Source organism: Megalobrama amblycephala, linkage group LG1 (assembly GCF_018812025.1).
Source record: "Megalobrama amblycephala isolate DHTTF-2021 linkage group LG1, ASM1881202v1, whole genome shotgun sequence".
Classification (NCBI taxonomy): domain Eukaryota; kingdom Metazoa; phylum Chordata; class Actinopteri; order Cypriniformes; family Xenocyprididae; genus Megalobrama; species Megalobrama amblycephala.
This window is the reverse complement of record NC_063044.1, coordinates 9,948,736-9,976,576: the sequence shown is the minus strand read 5'-3', so window position 1 is coordinate 9,976,576 and position 27,841 is coordinate 9,948,736. Positions and strand designations below refer to the sequence as shown.

At 41.5% G+C, this 27,841-nt stretch overlaps 2 protein-coding genes across 2 annotated transcripts in view; one reads left to right on the top strand and one right to left on the bottom strand.

Annotated features, from left to right (window-relative positions):
* LOC125243440 (zinc finger protein 239-like) overlaps positions 1–27,841 on the top strand; it is a 79,921-nt gene that overhangs the window by 24,752 nt on the left and 27,328 nt on the right. The window lies entirely within an intron of this gene.
* On the bottom strand, positions 381–27,800 carry LOC125243295 (gastrula zinc finger protein XlCGF57.1-like). The gene is made up of 2 exons (XM_048152821.1): positions 27,744–27,800; positions 381–2,442 (listed from the first exon to the last, which is right to left on the bottom strand). The coding sequence occupies exons 1-2, from the start codon at positions 27,796–27,798 to the stop codon at positions 1,343–1,345; spliced, it is 1,155 nt and encodes a 384-aa protein (XP_048008778.1). The 5' UTR covers positions 27,799–27,800; the 3' UTR covers positions 381–1,342.

Here is a 27,841-nt window from a genome sequence, read left to right as displayed (position 1 = left end):
CGAGTTAAAAAAGGTGCCATTAATACAGGTAACGAGTGGAGGACAGAGGAGCCTCTTTAAGAAGAAGTTACAGGTCTGTAAGAGCCAGAAATCTTGCTTTTTTTGTAGGTGACCAAATACTTATTTTCCACCATAATTTGCAAATAAATTCTTTAAAAATCAGACAATGTGATTTTCTGGATTTTTTTTTCTCATTTTGTCTCTCATAGTTGAAATGTACCCATGATAAAATTTACAGGCCTCTCTCATCTTTTTAAGTGGGAGAACTTGCACAATTGGTGGCTGACTAAATACTTTTTTGCCCCACTGTATGTGGTTCAGGCAATATATGCATATAGTCTGCAAATATAAAACACAACCCTGACTATTTTTGATAAATGTCAGTTTTAATGGTCAATAATTACCAAATACCCATTATAAAAGTATAAGCAAAAGAAGTATAAGAAGCTACAATAAAAAATAAAGCAAACGATTCAGTCAAATATACAAAGTCAGCGCTGTAGTAGGCTACAACAGTAAACTATAACTCCTAACTATATAAAGTTATGAGATTTCACTTTTAGTTCAACAAATTATAGATTTATGAGACCAAAGATCACCCGTTAGATATACAAAAGATGAATTATATTATGTTCAACCACTAAAGAGACATCAGAGTCAGCAGCAAACGTCAGAAGGACTAGCCGAGGTAAGGCTGCTCTCGGCGGGTTACATGACCCCTGAGCACCAGGTGATCATCTGGATCTCACAACTCCAAATAGGCTCTACTTTTATCAATAAACCACAAAGTTGAGCTTAAAACCAGTACTCTCTTGCCTGAAAACTCTTAAAACTACATATCATGACTTAATAACAGTAGTATGTTTGAATTATGTGGGTTTTCTCCTCTGCTACCAACACTTGCTGGTTAGTGTGCAATGCATTCTGGGATACCTGGCTGTCTCAAATCCGCACAAGTCACCTCTCCATGCATTTGTGATAAAAAAGGGTGTATCAAGATTCAAGAACACATCCGGGGATTTGAACTGAACTTGGCTAGATGTGAATTTTAAATTGGAACAGAACTTGGACAGCGACTGATGACGTTTCACAAGAACACAGACAAGAAAGCATATTGAGAAACGGCTAACTATGAATAAATGAATGAATGAGACATTTATATAGCACTTTATTATGTACTACTGTACACCCTACGTGCTTCACAATCACATCGGGGGTCTCTCCTCATTCAAAACCTGGATAATTCAACAGCAGGCAGTGCAACAGTGCCATCTATAGGTGGAGGAGAGATTTGGTATGTGTCTTAGAAGAGACATTTTTTCTCAGCACAAAGATGAACTACTTATGATTTCAGGCCTTGGTGATGTGGTTTCTCCACTGCATGGATCTTCATGTGTATCTTCAGGTGACTTTTAATAGAGAAACTCTTTCCACACTGATCAAACGTGTGCGGCTTCTCTCTGCTGTGGATCCTCTCATGTCTTTTCAGAGTTGATGACTGATTGAATCTCTTGTCACAGTGTGAACACTTGTAAGGTTTTTCTCCAGTGTGGATCCTCACGTGTATCTTCAGGTGACTTTTAATAGTGAAACTCTTTCCACATTGATCACACGTGTGCGGCTTCTCTCTGCTGTGGATCCGCTCGTGTGTTTTCAGATATGATGAATCACTGAATCTCTTGTCACACTGTGAACACTTGTAAGGTTTTTCTCCAGTGTGGCTCCTCTCATGTGTTTTCAGAGATGATGAATCACTGAATCTCTTGTCACACTGTGAACACTTGTAAGGTTTTTCTCCAGTGTGAATTATCTGGTGCAGTTTTAAATGGTTTGCTGAAATAAAAGTCTTCTCACACTCAAAGCACATGTACTCTCTCACACCAGTGTGTCTTTTCTCATGTGCATGTAAATATTGCAGCAGTGAAAAACTCTTTTCACACACAGAACATGAATGTGGCTTCTCCTTTGTATGAACTGTCAGGTGTTTCTTTAAGGTTGATTCCCCAAGAAATGTTTTGTCACATTGATCACATGTGAACGGTCTCACTCCGGTGTGGATCCTCATGTGCTCTTTAAGGTGTGATGGTCGCGTGAAACTCTTCCCACATTGATCACATGTGTGCGGTTTCTCTCCAGTGTGGATCCTCATGTGTTCTTTAAGATGTCCTTTTTGTGTGTAACTCTTCCCACACTGATCACATGTGAACGGTTTCTCTCCAGTGTGGATCCTCATGTGTGCTTTAAGGCTTGATGATCGTGTGAAACTCTTCCCACATCGATCACATGTGAGCGGCTTCTCTCCTGTATGAACTCTCATGTGAATCTCAAGATGTTGTTTGGTTGAGAAACTCTTTCCACACTGAGTGCAGGTGAAAGATTTCTTGGCTCTTTTCTTTAGAAATGTCTTTAGTTCTTCACTCTCCTCACTTTCTTCCATCAGGTCTGAAATGAGAGAAAAAAAAAGTCATTTAATTGTCAGTACATCAAAATAATTTAAAGAGAGAAATATGAAGTGAAAGGTCATAAAATCGAGACTTGGTGTGATAGACAACTGCTTTAAAATATTCAGATCATTTTGATGCACAGTCCAGAATCAATCAAGTATAACATTTTATTTTAAAGTAAAAAGTATCATGCCAGTTACACAATTAGACATTTAGAAGACAATTTAAAAATAAGAAATACATAACATAGATTTATGCTTTGAGCAATTTAAGCATAATAAATGTATAACTGTGACTGTGGGACATGCTGCAATGGCTGATCTGCCATCTTCACTTAAAGTACACATGAAATCAAAATTGACCCCATTTACTTTGTTAGTGCATATTACTAGTCTTGTGGTAAATTATTAATCCATGCAAGTTAAAACACAGAAAAAAATGTTTGTCGCGGTAATCTTTAATCAACATCTGAAAAATTACTTCCGGTCTGGAATGGCGTTCCTTCTCTGATGACGTTAGTTTGACGGCTTGGGTTGAAAACGCGTAAACCACTCCTCTGTCTGCTGTAGCATCTGCACAGTGTCGAAAATGAGCAGATCCTCCCCATAAACTGTGTTTAAGCCTCAATCCAGGAAACATTGGTTCATAAATCTCACGTCAGGCTCCGGCCTGGCGGACACCAATGGATCACGAGACTCGTTTTATGACTATTTCGATAGATTCCCGAACATCTCCTTCGTGACTTCAAAGGGGATGCGGACACCTCGGATCGGGTTACTACGAGCGAGGGGCCGCATTCCAAACAGCAATAAAAGAAAAAATACACGCACGCACCCACACACACACACACACACACACACACACACACACACACAGACCTGCATGAAAACTGTATGCACAAATATGATTGTACCTGTAAATATTCATGTATCAGCCATTGTAGTGCTTGTTGCATTTATGTGTTACTAGTGTAGAAGTGTAGAATTGACTGTAGTAGGTTAGTTTTCATGTTAAACGTTAGTATTAGGGTATAAAGTGTATCTTGCGACACCTGTCGAGTTTGAACTCTCCGTAAAGCTGTGAATCCGAGCTATTCACTCATGTATGTTGCATTCCTGTCAAATGCATCGTTCAATTTTTAATAGTACTATGAAGAAAGTACCAACGATTTGATATCATAAATTATGCAAATTAAGCTGTGAGACAGGGCAAAGGAAAATGGAAAACCGCCAAAATTGCGACGCTATCATTGGCGGACGTTATCAAGAAGGCGTTCTGGTCTGTTGTCTTTAAAGGTGCCCTTGATTCAAAAATTGAATTTACCTTGGCATAGTTGAATAACAAGAGTTCAGTACATGGAAATGACATACAGTGAGTCTCAAACTCCATTGTTTCCTCCTTAAATAAATCTCATTTGTTTAAAAGACCTCCGAAGAACAGGCGAATCTCAACATAACACCGACTGTTACGTAACAGTCGGGATCATTAATATGTACGCCCCCAATATTTGCATATGCCAGCCCATCTTCCCAACATTATGAAAGAGATTACACGTCTGGATGTGCACAGCTGAATCATCAGGTAAGCAAGCAAGGACAACAGCGAAAAATGGCAGATGGAGCAATAATAACTGACATGATCCATGATAACATGATATTTTTAGTGATATTTGTAAATTGTCTTTCTAAATGTTTCGTTAGCATAATGTACTGTTAAATGTAGTTAAAGTTACCATCGTTTCTTACTGTATTCACGGAGACAAGAGCTGTCGCTATTTTCATTTTTAAACACTTGCAGTCTGTATAATTCATAAACACAACTTCATTCTTTATAATTCTCTCCAACAGTGTGTAAATGTTAGCTTTAGCCACGGAGCACTATCAAACTCATTCAGAATCAAATGTAAACATTCAAATAAACACTGTACTTACGCGATTAGACATGCTGCATGACAAACACTTGGTAAAGATCCATTTAGAGGGTTATATTAGCTGTGTGAACTTTTTTTTATGTTGTTTAAGGCAAGCGCGAGCTCTTGGGGCGTGGAGCACGAGATTTAAAGGGCCACACACCCTGAATCGGCTCATTTATAATGATGCCCCAAAATAGGCAGTTAAAAAAATGAATTAAAAAAAATCTAAGGGGTATTTTGAACGGAAATTTCACAGACACATTCAGGGGACACCTTAGACTTATATTACATCTTTTAAAAAAAAATTCTAGGGCACCTTTAAAACACCATGATACGTGTCTCTTTAAAGGTGCCCAAGAACATGTTTTCAAAAGATGTAATATAAGTCTAAGGTGTCCCCTGAAGGTGTCTGTGAAGTTTCAGCTCAAAATACCCCATAGTTTTTTTTTTTATTAATTTTTTTAACTGTCTATTTTGGGGCATCATTATAAACGCGGCGATTTATGCAGAGCGGCCCCTTTAAATCTCGTGCTCTCCGCCCCCGGAGCTCGTGCTGGCCTTAAACAGCTATAAACAAAGTTCACACAGCTAATATAACCCTCATAATGGATCTTTACAAAGTGTTCGTCATGCAACATGTCTAATCGAGTAAGTAGAGTATTTATTTGGACGTTTACATTTGATTCTGCTTGAGTTTGATGGTGCTCCGTGGCTAACGGCTAATGCTACACTGTTGGATAGATTTATAAAGAATGAAGTTGTGTTTATGAATTATACAGACTGCAAGTGTTTAAAAAATGAAAATAGCGACGGCTCTCTTGTCTCTGTGAATACAGTAAGAAACGATGGTAATTTTAACCACATTTAACAGTACATTAGCAACATGCTAACGAAACATTTAGAAAGACAATTTACAAATATCACTAAAAATATCATGATATCATGGATCATGTCAGTTATTATTGCTCCATCTGCCATTTTTCGCTGTTGTTCTTGCTTGCTTACCTAGTCTTATGATTCAGCTGTGCACAGATCCAGACATCCTGCCCTTGTCTAATGCCTTTCATAATGTTAGGAAGATGGGCTGGCATATGCAAATATTGGGGCGTACACCCCGACGTAACAGTTGGTGTTATGTTGAAATTCGCCTGTTCTTCAGAAGTCTTTTAAACAAATGAGATTTATATAAGAAGGAGGAAACAATGGAGTTTGAGACTCACTGTATGTCATTTCCATGTACTGAACTCTTGTTATTTAACTATGCCAAGGTAAATTCAATTTTTGAATCTAGGGCACCTTTAATGCACAAGTGTTCTGCCGTCAAGCTTTCGTCTCTCTTCTTTATTTTCCGGCATATTACTCTCTAGTTTAAACCCTTGTTTGAAAAAAACGCAGAGGAAACAACCTCCTAAGGAAGGACCATTACCAAACCGAGCACTCTGACACTCTAAACCACAACACCGAACCAAATGCAAGTATTAACTTCTTTAAGATTTTATAGATGCGGAGTTTCCTTGCTGGCTCTCAAAGGTTTTAACTGTCGGTTGTAATTTGCCATTCTTTGATCATCTCTCTCGTTTCTTGCTTTTACTTTCACTTTGTATATATTTGTATCTACTTGTGTACATTTAGCCGTATAACCTCTGTATTAGTAGTTTTCATATATTAAACACATTGTATTCATGCTTGTTTGTTCTTTGCTCATTCAGCAAAAGCTAGGTCACTTTAACGTTTTGATCACTTTATGCTTTGGTACTATAATAGGAATTGATAATATTCTATGAGGAGCTAACGGTTTGCTGGACAAATGTAGTTTCTCTAGATAATCATTAAACCAGAACTAATCATATATGTAATTGATTATAATTTGTTGTAATTAATTCACAATATATGTTTAATTTCCCCTTGGGTCGGTATATGCATCATAATAAATTATAAAGCTTTATGAGTTATTATATTCATATATCTAACCCATAAATTGATTAATAACTGTACGAACCACTACACTGCTATGAGGGAGAGATGGAGAGGAGGAGCGCTAAAGTAAAACTCTGCCCTCTATTCAATATTCCGTTTCACTTGGAAATACGTCACAACACTGGAGAAAAGTCGTTTGCAACTTCCGGTACACATGGACTTTAATTACCCAGACCAGAATTGATTTTTGGGGTATTTTTAATTTAAAAATATATAGTGTTATTTTTCACAACATGACATGGATAAAACACCAATAATACAAAAACAAACACTAATGACGCTCATTTATAATATATATGAACTGAAAGTTTGATTTTCTAATAATAAGTACATTGATTGCAGTAATGAAATTAGATCAGAAGAGACAATGATCACAAAACCTTTCCAAATAAAGAGCAGCACAAAGTAGGGTTGTCGTCATAACACAGAATCATCTCATATTTAAGATATCAAAATAGTGATCTGTATTAAATCCTATATAATCACCAGTATAGGCTACATGCAGATTAGAGAGGATGAATTAAAGTATGAACTAAATGTAAATGAGGTGTTTATGTGTGCGCACTTTCACATGGGCCTCACAGGAGGCGGTTTTAACAATACAAATACTTATTTTATTGGATATGAGCAATTTGTTGTTTGTGTTGTGGATATTTAATAAAAAAGCTTGCTTCGCTTTCTATATTCAGTTTAACAGCTCTGCAACTGACCTGCTCATATGTTCTGACGCTTAAATTGAATATGAATTGGTAAAACGCCTTTGCAAAATATTTGGACTGCTCTCGAATTTATAATGGACTGAATATCTCTCGCAGAACTTGACGTGTGATTCCACACTGACTGAATATGCACATGAATCACGGTCACACGCACATGCTCAGAGCAATATTGTTTTAGCTACAAACCCAATTCCAAAAAAGTTGGGACACTGTACAAATTGTGAATAAAAAAAGGAAAGCAATAATTTACAAATCTCATAAACTTATATTTTATTCACAATAGAATATAGATAACATATCAAATGTTGAAAGTGAGACATTTTGAAATGTCATGCCAAATATTGGCTCATTTTGGATTTCATGAGAGCTACACATTCCAAAAAAGTTGGGACAGGTAGCAATAAGAGGCCGGAAAAGTTAAATGTACATATAAGGAACATCTGGAGGACCAATTTGCAGCTTATTAGGTCAATTGGCAACATGATTGGGTATAAAAAGAGCCTCTCAGAGTGGCAGTGTCTCTCAGAAGTCAAGATGGGCAGAGGATCACCAATTCCCCCAATGCTGCGGCGAAAAATAGTGGAGCAATATCAGAAAGGAGTTTCTCAGAGAAAAATTGCAAAGAGTTTGAAGTTATCATCATCTACAGTGCATAATATCATCCAAAGATTCAGAGAATCTGGAACAATCTCTGTGCGTAAGGGTCAAGGCCGGAAAACCATACTGGATGCCGTGATCTTCGGGTCTTGATGCTACTATAATGGAAATCACAACATGGGCTCAGGAATACTTCCAGAAAACATTGTCGGTAAACACAATCCACCGTGCCATTCGCCGTTGCCGGCTAAAACTCTATAGGTCAAAAAAGAAGCCATATCTAAACATGATCCAGAAGCGCAGGCGTTTTCTCTGGGCCAAGGCTCATTTAAAATGGACTGTGGCAAAGTGGAAAACTGTTCTGTGGTCAGACGAATCAAAATTTGAAGTTCTTTTTGGAAAACTGGGACGCCATGTCATCCGGACTAAAGAGGACAAGGACAACCCAAGTTGTTATCAGCGCTCAGTTCAGAAGCCTGCATCTCTGATTGTATGGGGTTGAATGAGTGCGTGTGGCATGGGCAGCTTACACATCTGGAAAGGAACCATCAATGCTGAAAGGTATATCCAAGAACTAGAACAACATATGCTCCCATCCAGACGTCGTCTCTTTCGGGGAAGACCTTGCATTTTCCAACATACAATGCCAGACCACATACTGCATCAATTACAACATCATGGCTGCGTAGGAGGAGGATCCGGGTATTGAAATGGTCAGCCTGCAGTCCAAACTTTTCACCCATAGAAAACATTTGGCGCATCATAAAGAGGAAGATGCGACAAAGAAGACCTAAGACAGTTGAGCAACTAGAAGCCTGTATTAAACAAGAATGGGACAACATTCCTATTCCTAAACTTGAGCAACTTGTCTCCTCAGTCCCCAGACGTTTGCAGACTGTTATAAAAAGAACAGGGGATGCCACACAGTGGTAAACATGGCCTTGTCCCAACTTTGTTGAGATGTGTTGATGCCATGAAACTTAAAATCAACTTATTTTTCCCTTAAAATTATACATGTTCTCAGTTTAAACATTTGATATGTCATCTATGTTGTACTCTGAATAAAATATTGACATTTGAAACTTCCACATCATTGCATTGTTTTTATTCACAATTTGTACAGTGTCCCAACTTTTTTGGAATCAGGTTTGTATGTTTTATAGTATTAAAATATTTCGAAGTACAAAAAAATTGTTTTTATTGGCTTTACTTCAAGTCAGCTGTCACTTTACTTAGCACAAGCCCCTATGCACTCACACACTTGGCACAGCCCTTGTTAATTAATATGAATTAATATGATTAGCCTTTTGCTTGACTACGTTATCAAACAGCTAATAATGTGATGCTAGTGTTACACACACCGTTCCTGTTCTTCATCTCAGACAGAGTCAGACAGCTGCCTTCTAACAATCAGTATCCTTACAAACGCTCACCCTTATGAAACTCAACCATGTTTTTTGTAGTAACCATGATTTTTATAGTAAAACTATGGTTTTACTACAGTAACCATAGTTTATCTATAGTTTTTGTAGTAAAACGTACTCAGTTACTAACGTAACCTCGGTTCCCTGAGATACGGAACGAGTACTGCGTATGGGGGGGAAAAGTCTCCCTTTTTCCCCGCTACTGAAGCCTTTTCAATAACGCAGTGTAACTGCATCGTCATTGGTTCACTCATGTTAAGTCGTTGAACCAATGACGGCGCGGCTCAGCTGCGCGGCCTATGGCGACCAAGCGCGCGAACTTTCCCGCCGAAAGGGGCGGGGTTAAGCCCTATATAAGCGAGCATTTCGCCATAGGCCATCAGGCCATATCGACGACATAGCCGCAGCCTCGTGGCACGGCAAGTAACGCAGTACTCGTTCCGTATCTCAGGGAACCGAGGTTACGTTAGTAACCGAGTACGTTCCCTTTCGATACTTCACTTCGTACTGCGTATGGGGGAACGAATTCAACCGCGCCGTGCCACGGCTGAGGAACGACTGGACTTGTCCGGACACCAGAGGGGACCATAGGACAAGTACGAAGGCCGAAGCCGTCGAACCCTTGTTACACTACAAGAGGAGAAACTCCTGAATCGTGCAAAAAGCGGGAACTCGAAGGAGGCCGCGAATTTACACTGAAAGGACCCGAGCTTGCAAGGTCGGCACGTCCAATTGGTAAAATCTGACAAAAGTGGACGGCGAAGACCAGCCTGCCGCGTCACAGATGTCTTTAATAGAAATACCACTAGACCAAGCCCAAGAAGAGGCCATACTTCTAGTGGAATGAGCTCTAACTCCTATGGGACAGGCAGTGCCCATAGAGGAGTAGCAGAGAGCTATAGCGTCGACAATCCAACGCGAGAGACGCTGTTTTGAGACCGAAGAGCCCTTGGTGCGGCCACCAAAGCAGACAAAGAGCTGATCAGACTGTCGAAAGGGCTGAGATCGCTCACAGTAAATGCGTAATGCCCTAACAGGGCATAACAGTTCCAACTCTTGCTCATCCAACGAAGTGGGAAGCGCAGCGAGTGAAATAACCTGTGCTCTGAAGGGAGTGGAGAGCACTTTAGGAATGTAGCCTAGCCTAGGTTTCAGAACGACTTTAGAGTCGTTTGGCCCAAACTCAAAGGCACACAGGGCTCACAGAGAGTGCCTGCAAATCACCAACACGCTTAACCGATGCTAGTGCTAGTAGCAGAGCGGTTTTGAGCGTCAAGGGCCGAAGATCCGCAAGGCGCAGTGGCTCAAAAGGCGGACCTTTAAGAGCTCTCAGGACCAGAGAGAGGTCCCAGGACGGAACTGTGAGGGGTCTATGAGGATGTAAACGTCTGGCGCCCCTCAAAAACCTTATGATAAGGTGGTTCCGTCCCAATGACTGGCCAGCCACGGGTGTGTGAAACGCTGCAATGGCTGCTACATAGACTTTGAGCGTAGATGGGGCTCGTCCCGCATCCAAACGCTCCTGGAGGAAAGACAGAATGGCGGAAACTTCGCAATCCTCCGGGTCTAGGTTTCGTGGAGAACACCAGTTAACAAAGACCGACCATTTCTGGGCGTAGAGGCGTCTCGTGGATGGAGCTCTAGCCTGTGAGATGGTATTAAGAACATCCTCTGGGAGATCTAGCGGCTCCCGTCGAGGGACCACAGATGCAACGCCCAAAGCTCCGGCTGTGGGTGCCAAATCGTTCTGTTCGCCTGAGAGAGGAGGTCCCGTCTCAGGGGTATTGGCCATGGGGCTTTCGTGGAAAGCCTGAACAGCTCCGAAGTCCAAGTTTGACTTCTCCAGAGCGGTGCCACTAACAGAGCTCTGTGTTTGTCTTCCCTGATTCGCCTGATGACCTGCGGGATCAGAGCGACCGGGGGAAAAGCATAAAGAAGGGTGTTGGGCCAGGAGTGGGCCAACGCATCGTCCTTCTTTGAATAGAAGGTTGGGCAATGAGAGTTGCCTTCTGAGGCGAAGAGATCTATCTCTGCCCTCCCGAAGGACTCCCAGATCAAGAGGACTGTCTGGGGGTGGAGCATCCACTTGTCTGAGGGGACGTTGCTCCGAGATAGCATGTCTGCACCCAGATTGCTCTTTCCGGGTATGTGAGTCGCTCTGAGCGATCGAACCCTTGTAGAGGCCCATTCCAGGAGGCGCTTCGCCAGAGCGCATAAGCGGCTGGACGAAAGACCCCCTTGGCGATTTATATACGAAACCACTGTCATACTGTCCGACTGGACTAAGACGTGGCGATTCGTTAAACGAGCTTGAAAAGCCTGGAGGGCATAAATCACTGCCAACATTTCGAGACAGTTGATATGCAGATGGCTCTCCTCGTGTGTCCACGAGCCGAAGGCCGGGCTGCCTTCGCACAGCGCGCCCCAACCCATGTTGGACGCATCCGTCGAAAGCACCGTCCTTCATGTTATCGCCTGCAGGGGTACTCCAAGCGCGAACCACGCGGGGTTCATCCAAGGTGTCAGGGCTGCCAAACAGGCCTGATTGACCTTGAGACGCAGGCGGCCGTGCCGCCAGGCGTGAGGAGGGACCCGGAACTTCAACCAGTACTGTAGAGGCCGCATGTAAAGCAGGCCGAGACGAAGCACTAGGGAGGCGGAAGCCATCAGCCCTAATAGCCTCTGGAAAGTCTTCAGAGGAAGGTAGGCTTTGCTCTTGATTGAAGCCGCGAGCTGCTGAATGGCCAGAGCGCGCTCTGGTGAGACTACTGCCGTCATATGGACAGAGTCGAAAACCGCCCCCAGGAACGCAATGCGTTGCGTGGGAAGCAGCGAGCTCTTGGCTAGATTGACCCTGAGACCTAGGCACTTCAAGTGGCTGAGGAGCACGGATCTGTGGTGTTCCAGCTCTGATCTCGAATTGGCTAAAATGAGCCAGTCGTCGAGATAATTCAGGACTCGTATTCCCATCTGTCTTAGAGGGGAGAGCGCCGTGTCCATGCACTTCGTAAAAGTGCGAGGAGCCAGGGACAGGCCGAAAGGAAGGACCGTGTACTGGTAAGCCACACCCTCGAAAGCGAATCTCAAGAACCGCCTGTGATGAGGGGCTATCTGGATGTGAAAATAAGCATCCTTCAGGTCCAGCGAGCAGAACCAATCCCCGGGGCAAATCTGCGCAAGGATTTGTTTCAACGTTAGCATTTTGAACTTTCGCTTCATGAGGGAAAGGTTCAAATGTCTGAGGTCCAGAATGGGTCTGAGACCGCCGTCTTTCTTTGGAACTAAGAAATAGCGGCTGTAAAACCCGGATTCGCTCTCTGCGGGGGGAACTATTTCTATGGCCCCTTTCCTTAGCATCGTCAACACTTCGGCTCGGAGGACATGAGCATCGTCCGCAAGCACCGAAGTCTGAACAACCCCGCTGAACCGCGGAGCCCTTCTGGCGAACTGGAGCGAGTAGCCCTGGCTTATTGTATTTAGTACCCAGCTTGACACCCCGGGGATGGCCTGCCAAGCCTCGGCCCGGGTAGCAAGTGGTAGAATGACATCGGTCGACTGGGCGCTTAGGGGCAGGCTGTGTACCTGGTCGGGTGGAAGAGGAAATTTGCTCTTTTGTGGAGAATGTAAAATATGGGTCGCCGTGAGAACGGCGGTTGGTGAGGACGCAACATTTGTGGGCCCTTTTACAGCACATTGTAGAACTCAAATGCTCGGAGATAAACGGAGCGGAGGGGAGTTTACACAAAGGAGCGTTTTGGGATGGTCTGGCCGCAGCGAGACATTGCCCCAACCTCTTCCGTTCCGGCAGATCAGGACGACTTAGGAGTCGCAGGGTCCAGCACAATCCTGGGCCGGGGTCCCTGGCGTCTTGAAAAAGACGAGCGCTTAGGAGGGCGCGGGCGCGGGCGCTGGCGGTGGTTATTGGGCAGTGCTGCTTGCGAAGCAGAGGGAGCCGGTTTAGTCTGCTGAGCCGGCGCAGGCCTGGGGCGGCTAAAAGCAGACGCAGAACTGGAGAGTTTAGGCAAGAAGTGTCTCATAGCCTGAGAAGACTTCTGTGCGGCCGTAAAACGCTCTGTGAATCCCTCCACAGCTGGTCCAAAGAGCCCTGACGGAGAGACGGGGGCGTCGAGGAACGCCATTTTGTCCTGATCCTTAATCTCCGTCAGGTTGAGCCATAAGTGTCGCTCCAACACAACTAAACTGGCCATGGAACGTCCTATGGCCTGGGCCGGGCCGTGGCCTTCGTGGCCCGCAGGGCTAGGTCAGTGGCGCTGCGGAGGTCCCTGAAGGCAGGTGCGTCAATGCCAGACTCGTCCAGGAGCGGAGAAGTTTGGCTTGAAAGACCTGAAAAATGGCCATAGAGTGGAGCGCTGAGGCGGCTTGGCCAGCAGAAGCGTAAGCCCTTCCTGCTAGAGCAGAGGTGGTCCTGCAAGGTTTGGACGGGAGGGCCCTCTTAGTTTTCCATCCCACAGCCGCGGGCGGACAGAGGTGAGCGGCCACTGCTTCATCCAAGGCGGGCAGATGCTCGTATCCCTTTTCCTCCGAGCCATCAACAGAGGTGAGGGCTGACCGGTGGGTGGTGTGCAGGCGGGCAGAGTAAGGGGCGCGCCAAGATTTTCTGAGTTCTTCGTGAACTTCAGGGAAGAACGGAGCAGAGCGCTGCTTGAGGGCCTGGCGACGACCTGGGAGAAACCACTCATCCAGGCGGCTGCGAGGCGGCTCCTCCGGTGGGGCCCACTCGAGGTCCAAATCCTCCACGGCTTTGGATAGGACGCGGAAAAGCTCGGCGAAGGAAGGCAAAGGGGCGGGGTCTTCGGACTCGCCCACCCATCCTTCAGCTTCGGAGGCGGCAACTGACATAGAGTCGTCAAGTGGCTCTTCATCCGATCCACCAAAAGAGACAAGGTCGCTTGCTTCAGCAGAGGGACGCTGCTCAGGGCGGGAGAACAGCACAGGGGACTGTTCTCTACTGGGAGAAGGCGAGGCACGCGGGCGCTGGGCCGACGTGAGCTCGCTCTGCTCTCTGCGCTGGGTCGCTCTGCCCCGCTGTCTCTTCCTGGCCGGCTCGCGGGAGGAAGGAGACTGGAGGGCGCGAACGGCGAGATCGCTTTCCCGGAAGAAAGCGGCTCGTGAGCGCAAGGACGCTAAACTCATGCACTCGCAGTGAGCGCATGAGCCACCAGCGAGCGCATCATCCGCATGGGGCTTGCCCAGGCATCCGATGCACTCGCTGTGACCGTCGTCCTCATGCAGGGGAGCCCTGCATGTACCACAAGCGTGGTGCGGCATGTTTGAATGTTAAATACGGCGAGGGCCGGCGGTGTGCTCGAAGAGCGGTGAAAACCGCTGGAAATAGCTCTTAGAAGGCGGCGGAAAAACCACGGGAAGACGCTCAATTGAGGCACGCCGGATGGCAGCAGGAGACGCGCTGGGCAGCAGGCCGGAAGCAGGCAGCGGGGGGCAGCAGGCCGGAAGCAGGCAGCGGGAGGCGGCGGCTCGTTGACGGCGCTTCAGCGGCGTTCAACGAGGGCGAAGGCGCTGGCGGGATCCGGCGACTCAGCTGGTCTGCTGCAGGGCCTCTTCAACGGCGGTGGAGCTTCTCGGCGAGCTGGTTTCCAGGCGGCGAGCAGGCTTCGGCGAGGATCAGCGAAGAGAAGTAGTGTCGTCGCTGAAGGAGAAAGGACTGATGGCCTATGGCGAAATGCTCGCTTATATAGGGCTTAACCCCGCCCCTTTCGGCGGGAAAGTTCGCGCGCTTGGTCGCCATAGGCCGCGCAGCTGAGCCGCGCCGTCATTGGTTCAACGACTTAACATGAGTGAACCAATGACGATGCAGTTACACTGCGTTATTGAAAAGGCTTCAGTAGCGGGGAAAAAGGGAGACTTCCCCCCCCCATACGCAGTACGAAGTGAAGTATCGAAAGGGAACCATAGTAACTACAAAAGAACCATTGTTTTACTATGGTTTTTGAAGTAAAACCAGAGTAACTACATAATGAAAGTACTCGGTTATTAATGTAACCTCGGATCCCTTAGATACGGAATGAGAACTGCGTCATTTGTCTTTCTAAAACAAGACGCTACTGGGGGAAACTTCTTTTTCTCTAATTACTGAAGCCTTTTTCAATCACGCAGTGAAACTGCATGGCCATCAGGGCCTGATTCTAATATCTGAGGTCGAGGATGGGTTTGACAGGTCTCCTGGGAGGAAGAAAAATGTGAGGGTGCGAGGGACGGAGTCGCATGCGAAATCTGCTCATTAGAGATTATGCTCTTTTATTTTCCAACTGCAGCTGCAGAAGGATAAGGCATGTAGAACAGAGCTGCTTGAGAGCGGCGAACTGATCCGGCTGCTGGCGAAGCGGCGCCCTGTTTCGGATTTTCATGACAACACATCTCACTTCAGTTTCTCATCAAATCTTTGGTCCAATCAAATGCTGTCTAGAATCTGAAGTCCGGCCTCCTCCTACACTCAGGGGCCATTCACACAAGATGCGTCTAAAAACGCGAGACACAGTGCTCAGGAAAAAGCGCAGCATAGAACATGTGTTTTGAGGCATGATGCAATAACAACAACTGAAATAATAGAAATAGGCAAACAGCACAATTGATAGAAACAAGTTTTGACATGGAAAAAAAGAAAATAAGATAATAACAGCCGCCTCCTCCGCCATGTTGCCGTCAAATAAAACAGTTGTCATGCCAACTTGGTACTGTAAACAGAAGCTTGCAACGCTTGCCCCGCCTCCGAGTTCTTCTGATTGGTCCACTGTTTTGGAACTGACATTGATGAGTGGCACTGCGTGTAAAAGTTGAAATTCTTTTAACTTGACACAGCATCTTAAAAACGCAGCGCTTAAGTAGGGCTGGACGATTAATCGAAAAGTAATCAAAACCAAAATTCTGAACCTCTAACCCGCGTAATTTTCCCATGTGGGTTATTTCGTTTTTTAATCCTGTTAATACTTTCCACAGAGAGGAATGCAGAAACTTGTAGTTAGCGCTATATCATGTCATTTATCACTAAAGTACCTTAGAAACTCAAACCTTATAGCATATATTTTTCTGCTTTTGAAGTAACTATTTACAACTTCACAATTAACAGAGAGGCGGTATGACTAATTCACACACACAATCGCTCTCATTATGTACTGGTAATGTGCTAATTTATCTGTATCCGATTTACAACGAGCAGAAATCTGCACTGCAAAAAATGCTGTTCTTACTTAGAATTTTTGTCTTGTTTTTAGTCAAAATATCTTAAAGTTCTTAAATCAAGAAGCATTTTCTTGACAAGTAAAAATTAAAGTAAGAACAGCATTTTTTGCAGTGTGTAAGAAATGTTACGAACCATAGATAAAATAACTGCTGAAAGGGAACTGTTATGTCAGAGCACTCTTTCAAAAGGAAAAAATATCCCACCTTTAACATGCAACCACATTTACAGTACAAACCTTGTCAGTGAACTATGAGGGCAAAAAAACAAAACAACAAAATAATCACTTATGTACGCTGCAAAAGACGCAAGCGTAACGGTAATTTAAGTCCATCAAGCGCGTATTTACATAGAATTAAAGCATTCTGTGAAAAGCCCCTTACAGACGCTAAAGCTGAAATTGGTACATTTATTCACATATTTACTACATGGTAGTACATTAGTTTCTACATGGTGAATGGCAAGTAGTGCATTGTAAAGAGAGCAAGGAATGATTCAGGCAATGTAAATAAGCCTTCCTTTGATTTCAAACCACGGGTTTGAGACTTTCTTTTTTTCACTGCAGTTTTAAACAGTAAACAGTAAATACTGTCCCCTGAATGTGTCTGTGAAGTTTCAGCTCAAAATACCCCATAGATTTTTTTAAATTAATTTTTTTAACTGCCTATTTTGGGGCATCATTAACTATGCACTGATTCATGCTGCAGCCCCTTTAAATCTCGTGCTCCCCGCCCATCGAGCTCGCGACTCTATAATACAGTGCATTTACAAAGTTCACACAGCTAATATAACCCTCAAATGGATCTTTACAAGATGTTCATCATGCATGCTGTATGCATGCTTCGGGTCATGTGAGTATGGTATTTATTTGGATGTTTATATTTGATTCTGAATAAGATTGATGGTGCTCCGTGGCTAAAGCTAACATTACACACTGTTGGAGAGATTTATAAAGAATGAAGTTGTGTTTATGAATTATACAGACTGCAAGTGTTTAAAAACGAAAATGGCGACGGCTCTTGTCTCTGTGAATACAGTAATAAATGATGGTAACTTTGACCAACAGTAGCCTACATTAGATTTTTTTTTAATTCATTTTTTTAACTGCCTATTTTGGGGCATCATTATAAATGAGCCGATTCAGGGTGTGTGGCCCTTTAAATCTCGTGCTCCACGCTCCAAGAGCTCGCGCTTGCCTTAAACAACATAAAAAAAAAAGTTCACACAGCTAATATAACCCTCAAAATGGATCTTTACCAAGTGTTTGTCATGCAGCATGTCTAATCGCGTAAGAACAGTGTTTATTTGAATGTTTACATTTGATTCTGAATGAGTTTGATAGTGCTCCGTGGCTAAAGCTAACATTACACACTGTTGGAGAGATTTATAAAGAATGAAGTTGTGTTTATGAATTATATAGACTGCAAGTGTTTAAAAACGAAAATGGTGACGGCTCTTGTCTCTGTGAATACAGTAATAAACGATGGTAACTTTAACCACATTTAACAGTACATTAGCAACATGCTAACGAAACATTTAGAAAGACAATTTACAAATATCAGTAAAAATATCATGATATCATGGATCATGTCAGTTATTATTGCTCCATCTGCCATTTTTCACTGTTGTTCTTGCTTGCTTACCTAGTCTGATGATTCAGTTGAGCACATCCAGACGTTAATACTGGCTGCCCTTGTCTAATGCCTTTCATAATGTTGGGAACATGGGCTGGCTTATGCAAATATTGGGGGCGTACACCCCAACTGTTACGTAACAGTCGGTATTATATTGAGATTCGCCTGTTCTTCTGAGGTCTTTTAAACAAATGAGATTTATATAAGGAGGAGGAAACAATGGAGTTTGAAACTCAATGTATGTCTTTTCCATGTACTGAACTCTTGTTATTTAACTATGCCAAGATAAATTCAATTTTTAATTCTAGGGCACCTTTAAGTCAAAGCTTAAGACTATTCTTAAGAGGCACAGGTCTTTTTGATTGGGATGCTCTTCTCACACTGAAGACATGGGAACTCTCTGGTGTGAGTTAATACATGATTCTCATAGTTTTCCTGTCTGTGAAACTATTTTACCAGTAGTGTCAAGTATTTGAGTAAATGTAATTAGTTACTGTACTTAAGTATCTTCTTGGCTACTTTGTATCAAAGATATTAGCAACTTTTACTCTGTACTTGACAACATTTTTGAACAAGTAAATGTACTTTTTAATCCAATACATTTTCTGCAGCAGTTCCTACTATAAAGATGGCATTGAAGGTATTATATCTTGTATGTTTGCCTTTACTCACCCAAACTTGCCAACAAGGCTACTTTACATGAAAGCGAGTACATTAGCAGGTAGTTGTGAATCAAAGGTGTTTTATTTAGGAGATGAGGCAGATAAGGTATCTGAACTTTTATTCAAGTATTGTTTTTAGGTTTCCACAGAGACGACTTCTAAAAGAGCTCTCTTTCAAGTGAATCCTCGTGTGGCTCTTAAGTTTACCTTTAAATCGGAAACTCTTGCCACACTGATCACAAATGAATGGCTTCTCTTCAGTATGAATTTTCATGTGGTTATAAAGGGTCATTTTATGCCTGAAACTCTTTCTACACTGATCACATATAAAAGGCTTCTCTCCAGTGTGAATATTCATGTGTTCCCTAAGGCTTAGTTCCCGTGCAAAGCCATTCCCACACAGACTGCAGATGTAAGGCTTTTCTCCAATGTGAGTTCTCATGTGGGCTATAAGGTTTCCTTTTACAGTGAAACTCTTTCCACATTGTTGGCAGGTATATGGCTTTTCTCCAGTGTGAACTCTCATGTGGGTTTCAAGTTTATATTTTCAATTGAAACTCTTTCCACACTGTTGGCAGGCGAATGGGCTCTCTCCAGTGTGAATTCTCATGTGGACTGTAAGGTTTCCTTTTTTCTTTGTAACACTTTCCACACTGTTGGCAGGCAAATGGGGTCTCTCCATTGTGAATTCTCATGTGGACTATAAGTCTTCCTTTTACAGGGAAACTCTTTCCACATTGTTGGCAGGTGAAAGGCTTTTCTCCAGTGTGAATTCTCATGTGGACTTTAAGGTTTCCTTTTTGACTGAAACTCTGTCCAGATTGTTGGCAAGTGAAAGGTTTCTCTAAAGTGTGAACTCTCATGTGGACTATAAGGTATGCTTTTTGACTGAAACTCTTTCCACATTGTTGACAAGTGTAAGGCTTTTCTCCAGTATGAATCCTCATGTGGACTTTAAGGTAGTCTTCACGTGTGAAACTCTTTCCACACTGTTGGCAAGTGATGGGGCTCTCTCTAGTGTGAACTCTCAAGTGGACTTTAAGGTATCTATGTTGTTTAAAACTCTTTCCACACTGTTGGCAGGTAAAATCACATTTAGTTCCTGTCTTTTGAGCTCTTTTTCATAAAGAAGAACTTTTAGCCTGTGTCGCTCTTTCCCCAGTCAAGAAATCTTTACTTTTATCATAATGTTTTTTCTCTTCTTCCCTTTCATTAAGTTCATGACTCGCCTCTTTCAGTGCCATTTAGAGATCGACCGATATGGGTTTTTCTATAGCTGATGCCGATTTTTAGAGGTCAGTGTCAGCCGATGGCCGATATGTGCGGCCGATTTTTAGGGCCGATATCTTTCCCCTTCATTTGCATGCTAAAATGTCACACTAATAATAAGTGGATGCACAACATTTCTAAACTTAACTCCCTGAGGTCTGAAAACGCGCCGGCGCGTTTTGCAGGGTTTTTTTCACATTGCAGCAAAACAGACTTAAAATACTCCGTCATTTCTTGTCATAGAGACATAAGTAATATATCAATTGAAACTATAGAATGTCTTCTTTTATTTGTGTACACTCAGAGTAAAAACACAATGTTGTGCTTTTTGTAAAATAAAGAAAACTAATATGATGCGTGATCTCTCGTCTCCCTCTGAACGAAGTCCAATCTGATAGTTCTCAGAAAATTAACTGTAACTTATGAATACTAATGACAAAAAAATGACACTTATGTCTAAAGAAATGTTGAAATGTCAGGTTTTAATTCGTGCAAATTTTTCAAATCGAAAACAAACATTCTGTGTTTATGTAATCTGTATGAAAAGAGAGCCATGTCAGAAGTCTGTGATTCAGCTCATTATCCGCTAATGCAGCCACGCCCACGGAGCCAGCGCTATTCAGACGCAAATTCAGAGGCAATACATGCATTCATCGTCTCAATTGTGTATTTATTTCTTGAAAAGTGTTTATTTGGATGTTACAGCAATGGTTAGCGATCTCTAGAAGACATGCCATTAGTTCCTAGTTCCTTTTCTTCTTTATATTATGAATTTGTGGACTAAAGGTGTAAAGAGTGCCCTCCGGTGCAAGTATGAATTAAAAACACAGTATCCAGCACTCATAGTGATGACAATAAATATTATTTCTCAGTATAGAAAATTGACAAATATATGAGAATCCATCAATATTTCTCCAAATGTGCATGCTTTTAAGCTAAAAGCCTATATGAAATGCCATAGAGGTAACATAATTGTTCAGACACTTTGCACCACAGAAATACATTATATTTTAAAGAATATAATAGAATACCATTATTTTAAATTGTAATAATATTTCACAGTATTGCTGTTTATGATGAGCTGAGACATTATTACAGAGGGTTTTTTTTTCACAGCCTACCTGACTGAAAGGCCTCATTAATATGCAAGTCATTTCAGATCATTACTATGTGATTCCTTTGTCTTCTCGGGTGTAAATGGCCCATTATTCATGCGGATTCACGCCCCCACGCATACTGTGTTTCTTGACAAAAAGTGTCTTACAAAAACTAAATCAATATATTGTTTTATATGAAGGAGTAGGCAGCATAATTTTTACATAATTCTGAAGCAAAAACTCTAGTCTACAACCTCCAATACCCAAAAGTCTTGTGAACATAGATTTAATATACTTTTTTTGGCCTTATTTCAGTGACTTAAGTTTTTTGTTTTTTTCAATAACCACGCATAAACATTATTCCTTCAAAAATACAAACATGTACATACATGTTCCTCACATTTTATTGTAGCCTAGTTTGTGCTGAATACAGTGTAATGACACTTTTGTCATTTATATGTTTATGAACAACTGAAAAAAGCACAAATGTCAGGGGATGTCAAAACTTCCCCAAGCCCCAAATCAGCCTCAGACTCCAGAGGGTTAACATCATTTATTGAACACTGACTTGAACCATCTCTCAAATCTTAATTTTGTGCACTGCACTGTGTTAAAATAAAATATTTATCCAAAGTTAACCAAACAAATCAATAAACTGACCAAGTATTAAATATATAAAACAGGTAGGCCTAATATAAACAAAATCTGTCAATCATTTACATAATTTTTAGAGCATTTATCAAGCAGAATTGTTCAAGTTTGTTGGAACATAAATGTAAACTTAAATATACATTTAAATAAAATAAAAACAACTTTATAAATAAAAATCAATTAAAAATGTCATATTGCACAGCCTTGTATGCATGAACAGTGTTAAACTCTTAGTGATTTCTGACATTCTTGACGGTTAGAGGTTTAATGAGGATAATAACTGTGCAACATATAGTCATTGGTCGGAACACATCACTTTATTAGTCTGATGTCCATTTTTATTACACAGTTGATGGAAACACACGCAGATGCGCATATTCTTGAGCTGAATTTTCATTAATGCAAAGTTGGATAGAAACCCGGCTATTGTCTGCATCAAACCATGCTTCCGAACAAATGTCATACTTCTGCGCAGTGGAGTAGCGCAAATCCGCGCGGCCCTCCCGCGAGCCGAAAGTTTCAACCTCAACCAAGAAGGGGAGCAATGGATATCACACAAGAAACAACGTGCAAACTTTGCGCAACTGAGTTATGCCGGTAAAAGCTTAATCTCGGTCAGTATTCAAAGTGAAAGTAAAAGTGACGGAGCTGCCTGACGCTGTATTAACGGAGCATTTTCTCTCAGACGAATTTCAACATAATATGCTGATAACGGTACGTAACTGTCTTAATTTATTCCATTATTTATCTTGTGGCCCGTACATATAGTGAAACAAATGAGAAGAATAGTATTTCGTTTTAAACAGCTTGTTTTAAAATGTTTAAAACATTTTCAAAGAGGAGCTGATAGCCTAATCTTTTATTATCCTCACAGCACGTCAGTTATGCGGTGATGCGCTGTGGAAAATAACACAGGGCTGCCCGCGGACGTGCCTGGCTTTAAATCGGCGCTACTAAACACGGATATCGGTCGATGCCGATATATTAAAAAAAGACAAATATCGGCCCGATATATCGGCCAACCGATATATCGGTCGACCTCTAGTGCCATTAGGTCTAGGGCAAAAACAGACATAAAACAATTAGGACATTTAAAGCATCAAAACCAACAACATGTATGATCTATACCAGGGGTGTCCAACCCTGCTCCTGGAGAGCTACAATCCTACAGATTTCAGCTCCAACCCCAATCAAGCACACCTGAACCAGATAATCAGGGTGTTCAGGGTTGCTTGATAATTACAGACAGGAGTGTTGGAGCAGGGTTGAAACTGAAGTCTGCAGGACGGAAGCTCTCCAGGAGCAGGGTTGGACACCCATGATCTATACCCTACCCTATGGATCAGGGATGGGCAGCTTTGGTCCTGGAGGACCACCGTCTTGCAGAGACTTGGGGTTAAATTTTGAGGTTGGCTTAAATTTTGCATGTGTGTTTGATTGGGGATGGAGCTAAGCTCTTCAGAATAGTGTCCCTCCAGGACCCGAGTTGGCCATCCCGTCTAAAGATCTTATACTCAATACACCAGTGGTTTTCAAACCTGGTCCAAATGGACCCACGACTGTACATTCTGTCTCTCTTCTGTATTTTTCACTAAGCCTAATCCTAATCCAACTGTGCCACTTCAAGCGGTCCAGGGAACAGTACTGAGCAATCACACAAGCCAAACGAATCAGACTTAGGGGGTCAAAAGTGCTCGGCCCATTTTCGATCGCCTAGTGCAAGTACACCCTTAATTTCTTATTTTAAGATACATTTTGAGATTTTCTGTCATTTATGACATCACACTTTCCCATTATTGACAGAATTTTCCAGCAGTCTGTTTTCACTGGTATACGGTAGGGTTGCTCATCTAAAACAGTATAAAACCTCCAGATCAAAACACAGACGAAGTAGCAGAAACAAGCGATAAAAGCTTTAATCAATAACATGCAAACTAACACATTCATCAATCATTAATCAACACTAAAATCAAAGCATTTTAATGTTACTGAATGAAATATTGAGCACATGAAGAGGTGTAAGATAATATATAAGGTATCAAAAGTAGAAAATGCAGGCTTTGGGGGGGGTTGATGGATGTGATCTATGAATCTGATCCAGACATGGTCTTTATATAAAAAAATAAAAAAAAGATTGATTTTCTCAACTTTTTGTTCAAAATGTTGCTTTTTTTTTTTTTAAATAATAATGATATTAATAATAAATATAGCTGCAAGCAGCAATTACAGGGCCAAGCACAAAAGCGGCACAACAAGCCAGCCAACACGACCGTGAGCATCAGACCAACTGCAACGGTGAGCAATTAAAGACCTATTAGGATCATTTTAGGCAAAAGAGCTGAAAAATCACATATACAGTCAATAATAAAGATTTACCGGTTTATCACTTTCCACCAATAGGTGGCGCTGTGACCAAATTCATGCAGTATGGTCAGAGTGAGTTGACAATGACAACCGCAAAGTTTGGTGTCTAATGTCAAAGCACTGCAGAGATACAGCTTCAAGAGTGGGTTTTGCATCATGCCTCAAATTCGTTGCTCCGGTATATGAAAACGATTTGACGCATCGACTTGAAATCCATAACTTTTTGTCGGCATGGTCTGAAGATGATACGGTTCGATTTTGGCTAAAATCGGAGCAACGGTCTATGAGGAGTTCAAAAAGTAGGTTTTTAAAGAAAAATAATATGGCGAACAGGAAGTTCAGGTGACTATGGCAAATTTGATATTTGTGTTCTCGGCATGACCCAAGGAATCAACGGAGACCAGTTTTATTACAATCGGTTAATATAGTCAAAAGTTATTAGCATTTTTGTAAATTTTGTTATAACTTTTGACCACAAGGTGGCGCTGGTCCGAAACTTTTTGAGTATTGTCAGGGCGTGGTGCCAAAGACCCATACTTTCGTAACGATACGCTAATGCGCTCGTTAAACACAGCATTTTAAAACATAATTCATAATGACCAACGGACAAAATGGCCGATAATGGAAAATTGGATATCATTCGACTTGACATGATGCCCCAAATCTAACGAGACCAAATTTATGATTTTTGGACAAACCCATCAGAAGTTATAAGCAAAAATAGCCATTTTTCATATCTCCGCACCACTAGGTGGCGCTGCGCCGAAACGCTGCATGTTGCCTCAGGGCATGCTTGTGATGACATGTACCAAGTTTGGTCTGAATACGATAAAGTGTTGCGGAGATACAGCCTTGCGTCTATTTTCGCAAGCACTACGTACAATTCGTTTGCATGTTTTTCGAAAACGGTTTGAGGAATCGACTTGAATTCCATAACTTTTTGTCTGCATGGTCTGAAGATGATCTGGATACATTTTCGTGAAAATCGGAGTAACGGCCTAGGAGGAGTTAAAAAAAAGTATGTTTTTCAGAAAATTCAAAATGGCGGAAAAATTTTCATGACGGAAAATGACATCATAGGGTGCGATTCGTCTTGAATCAAGGAATCATTTTGTTTCTAGCCCTTACGGTTCAAAAATTATTAACATAAATATGAGTGCAACTTTGGACAGCTGGTGGCGCTAGAGGGATTGAATTAGAGACTCCAAATTTGCTATGGACACAGTTCAGACTGTCCTCTAACTGTGTGCCAAATGTCACAACTTTTTACCATACGGTTCTATGGGCTGCCATAGACTCAAGAGCGGAAGAAGAAGAAGAAGAAGAAGAATCGAAAATAAAAATAAAAAGAACGCCAACAGATACAATAGGTGCTTCCGCACCTTCGGTGCTTGGCCCCTAATAATAATGAAACGAAACCACATTAAAGTGTTATTAAAAAGATTGCATAAAGGTAGTTTAAAATGTTTGTTTTGTTTTGATACTTTTATTAAAAGCAGAGGCTGTAGTATTTTTCTTGACATATTTCATGTTCAGCTATTCATACAAAATCTTCATCACTGGCTGGCAACTTTGAAAAAAAAAATGAATGCTTATGAGAAGTGGCATCCTAGTTTTCCTTATCTGCTGTGTACTTTGTGATCAACAAAAACAGAAAAATGAATACTTTTGACGGCATTGATGAACCTGTGGTGGTTTCTGCGGTGGGAAAGAAACGCAAGACATCGAAATGTAATCATTTATGTGAGGAGATTAAGAAGATGAGGCACTCGAGTCAGGAGGAACAACAATGTTTTTAATGTTACAGTTTTTAAAAGCAGTTTTTAATACCAATGTACTCAGAAAATGTGTTTATTTTAACTGTGCGGTGACGCCAGATACTCTTTAATCTGTAATGACAAATAATTAATTTATAACATTAACAATATGACTCGTTGAATTAATTTTAGGAGCGACGACTGAATGTATTTTTAGTAAAATGCCTGTATATAAGATTACTATTGATAAAGTTCAGGCGCTGTCATTTATGTGAATCAACTTATATTGATTGATTAATTGCATTTTGAAAAAAAACAACAAAAAAAACGTCATGGATTTATTGCATTTTGGGGAAAAAATAATCAGTTTTTATAATAAACCTTTCAAAATGTAGATTTGAATTTTTAGTGTTTTTATAACCAAAAGATGCTATGTGAAAGTTTGAAACAGAAAATGGTGGTTTTCATCTTGCTGCTTTCTTGGAAAAGAAAACACCTTTTTACTCAAATTAATCAAAATGGAGTTATTGCGTTTTGGAACCAAACTCTTCATTTAGTAGTGAGGAAATTTCACAAATGGATTTATTGCACAGGTGGCAACCTATTATGGTACCACACTTGAATTCACTGAGCTCCTGAGAGCGACCCATTCTTTCACAAATGTCTGCAGAAGCAGTCTGCATGCCTAGGTGCTTGATTTTATACACCTGTGGCCATGAACGTGATTGGAAGACCTGAATTCAATGATTTGGAGGAGAGTCCCAATACTTTTGGCAATATAGTGCGTCAAGCTTGGTAAAAATACTTCATTGAATATGTTTACATGGACAACAATATTCCGACATTAACACGATTAAGACAATACTCCGATTAAGAAACTACCAATGTAAACAGCTATTTTTGATAACCTTAATCCAATTAAAGTCATACTCTAAGTAAACACAAATCGAATAAAGACAGGTGGAGTATTCCTACTTTAGTCGCATTATTGGAGTGCATTATAAACATGTACACACATAATCACACTATTAACGTCATGTGGGAGTTTTCGCCGCACTTTGCTAAAGGACACATAATACAGACAGCAGTGGTCAACTGTTTGATGGCAAACCAGAGAGCAAGCTTCAAGCAAGAAGCCACAAATCAAATTCCTCTCACCTCATCTCTCATCTAGTACCTCCGAGTTTGTCGCGGTGGCATGAATGAAATGTTGCCAAATTAAAGTGCATAGGAGGCCTGTTGCTGGAGAATTTGTATCCACCATCGTCTATTTACAGAGCCCCACACATGAGAGGGAAAATAAATAGTAGGCTAAATCGTGTGAACGATTTACTAATTCATTCCCTCCATTTACTAAATTGTGCGCATGGTTTACTAATTTGTTCCCTCGATTTATAAATCATGTACATCAGTGAACGAATTAGTAAATCATGCACACAATTTATTTAATTTTTCTTGCATTCTTATGCGGGGCTCTGTATCCATTTTCATAAAATTAAAAATGAAACACCCAAAACTGTGTATAGTACCATAACGAAGATGAACTGTGCGGTGATGTGTGAAATTCTGTAGAGGACGTCGGGCCATGGGGACGCCATTAATCGATCTATGTTCTATAACATGTAAAACGGGAACATGAAAGGAATATTCTAAAAGCAACTCATGTAAACACCTTAATCCTAATATTGTCTTATTCAGAATAAGGTCAATAATTGTATTTGTCTGAAAGAAGAATGTCATATACACCTAAGGAGGCTTGAGGATGAGTTAATCATGGGATAATGTTCATTTTTGGGTGAACTATTACTTTAAATGTTCAATTACTATGTTCAAGTATGTTAAAATGATAGTAGTACAGCACTTTTGAGCATGAACAGAAAAACCTCTTTACTTTTCCATTGTTCTCTATTCAGAAGTAGATGTTTGGTTTAATGTTGCACAAAATATTCTCTATTTCTGTAGAGCTGGACATTTTAATAATGATCAAATGACTGAGTTCAGCTGTGAGAATAAAACCAACCTGTTTGTTCCTCAGTGTCTTCATGTTTCACTCTGAATGTTTCTTCAATCTTCATGTCTTCAGTCTCATCTTTAATAATTATTTTCATATCTTCACTT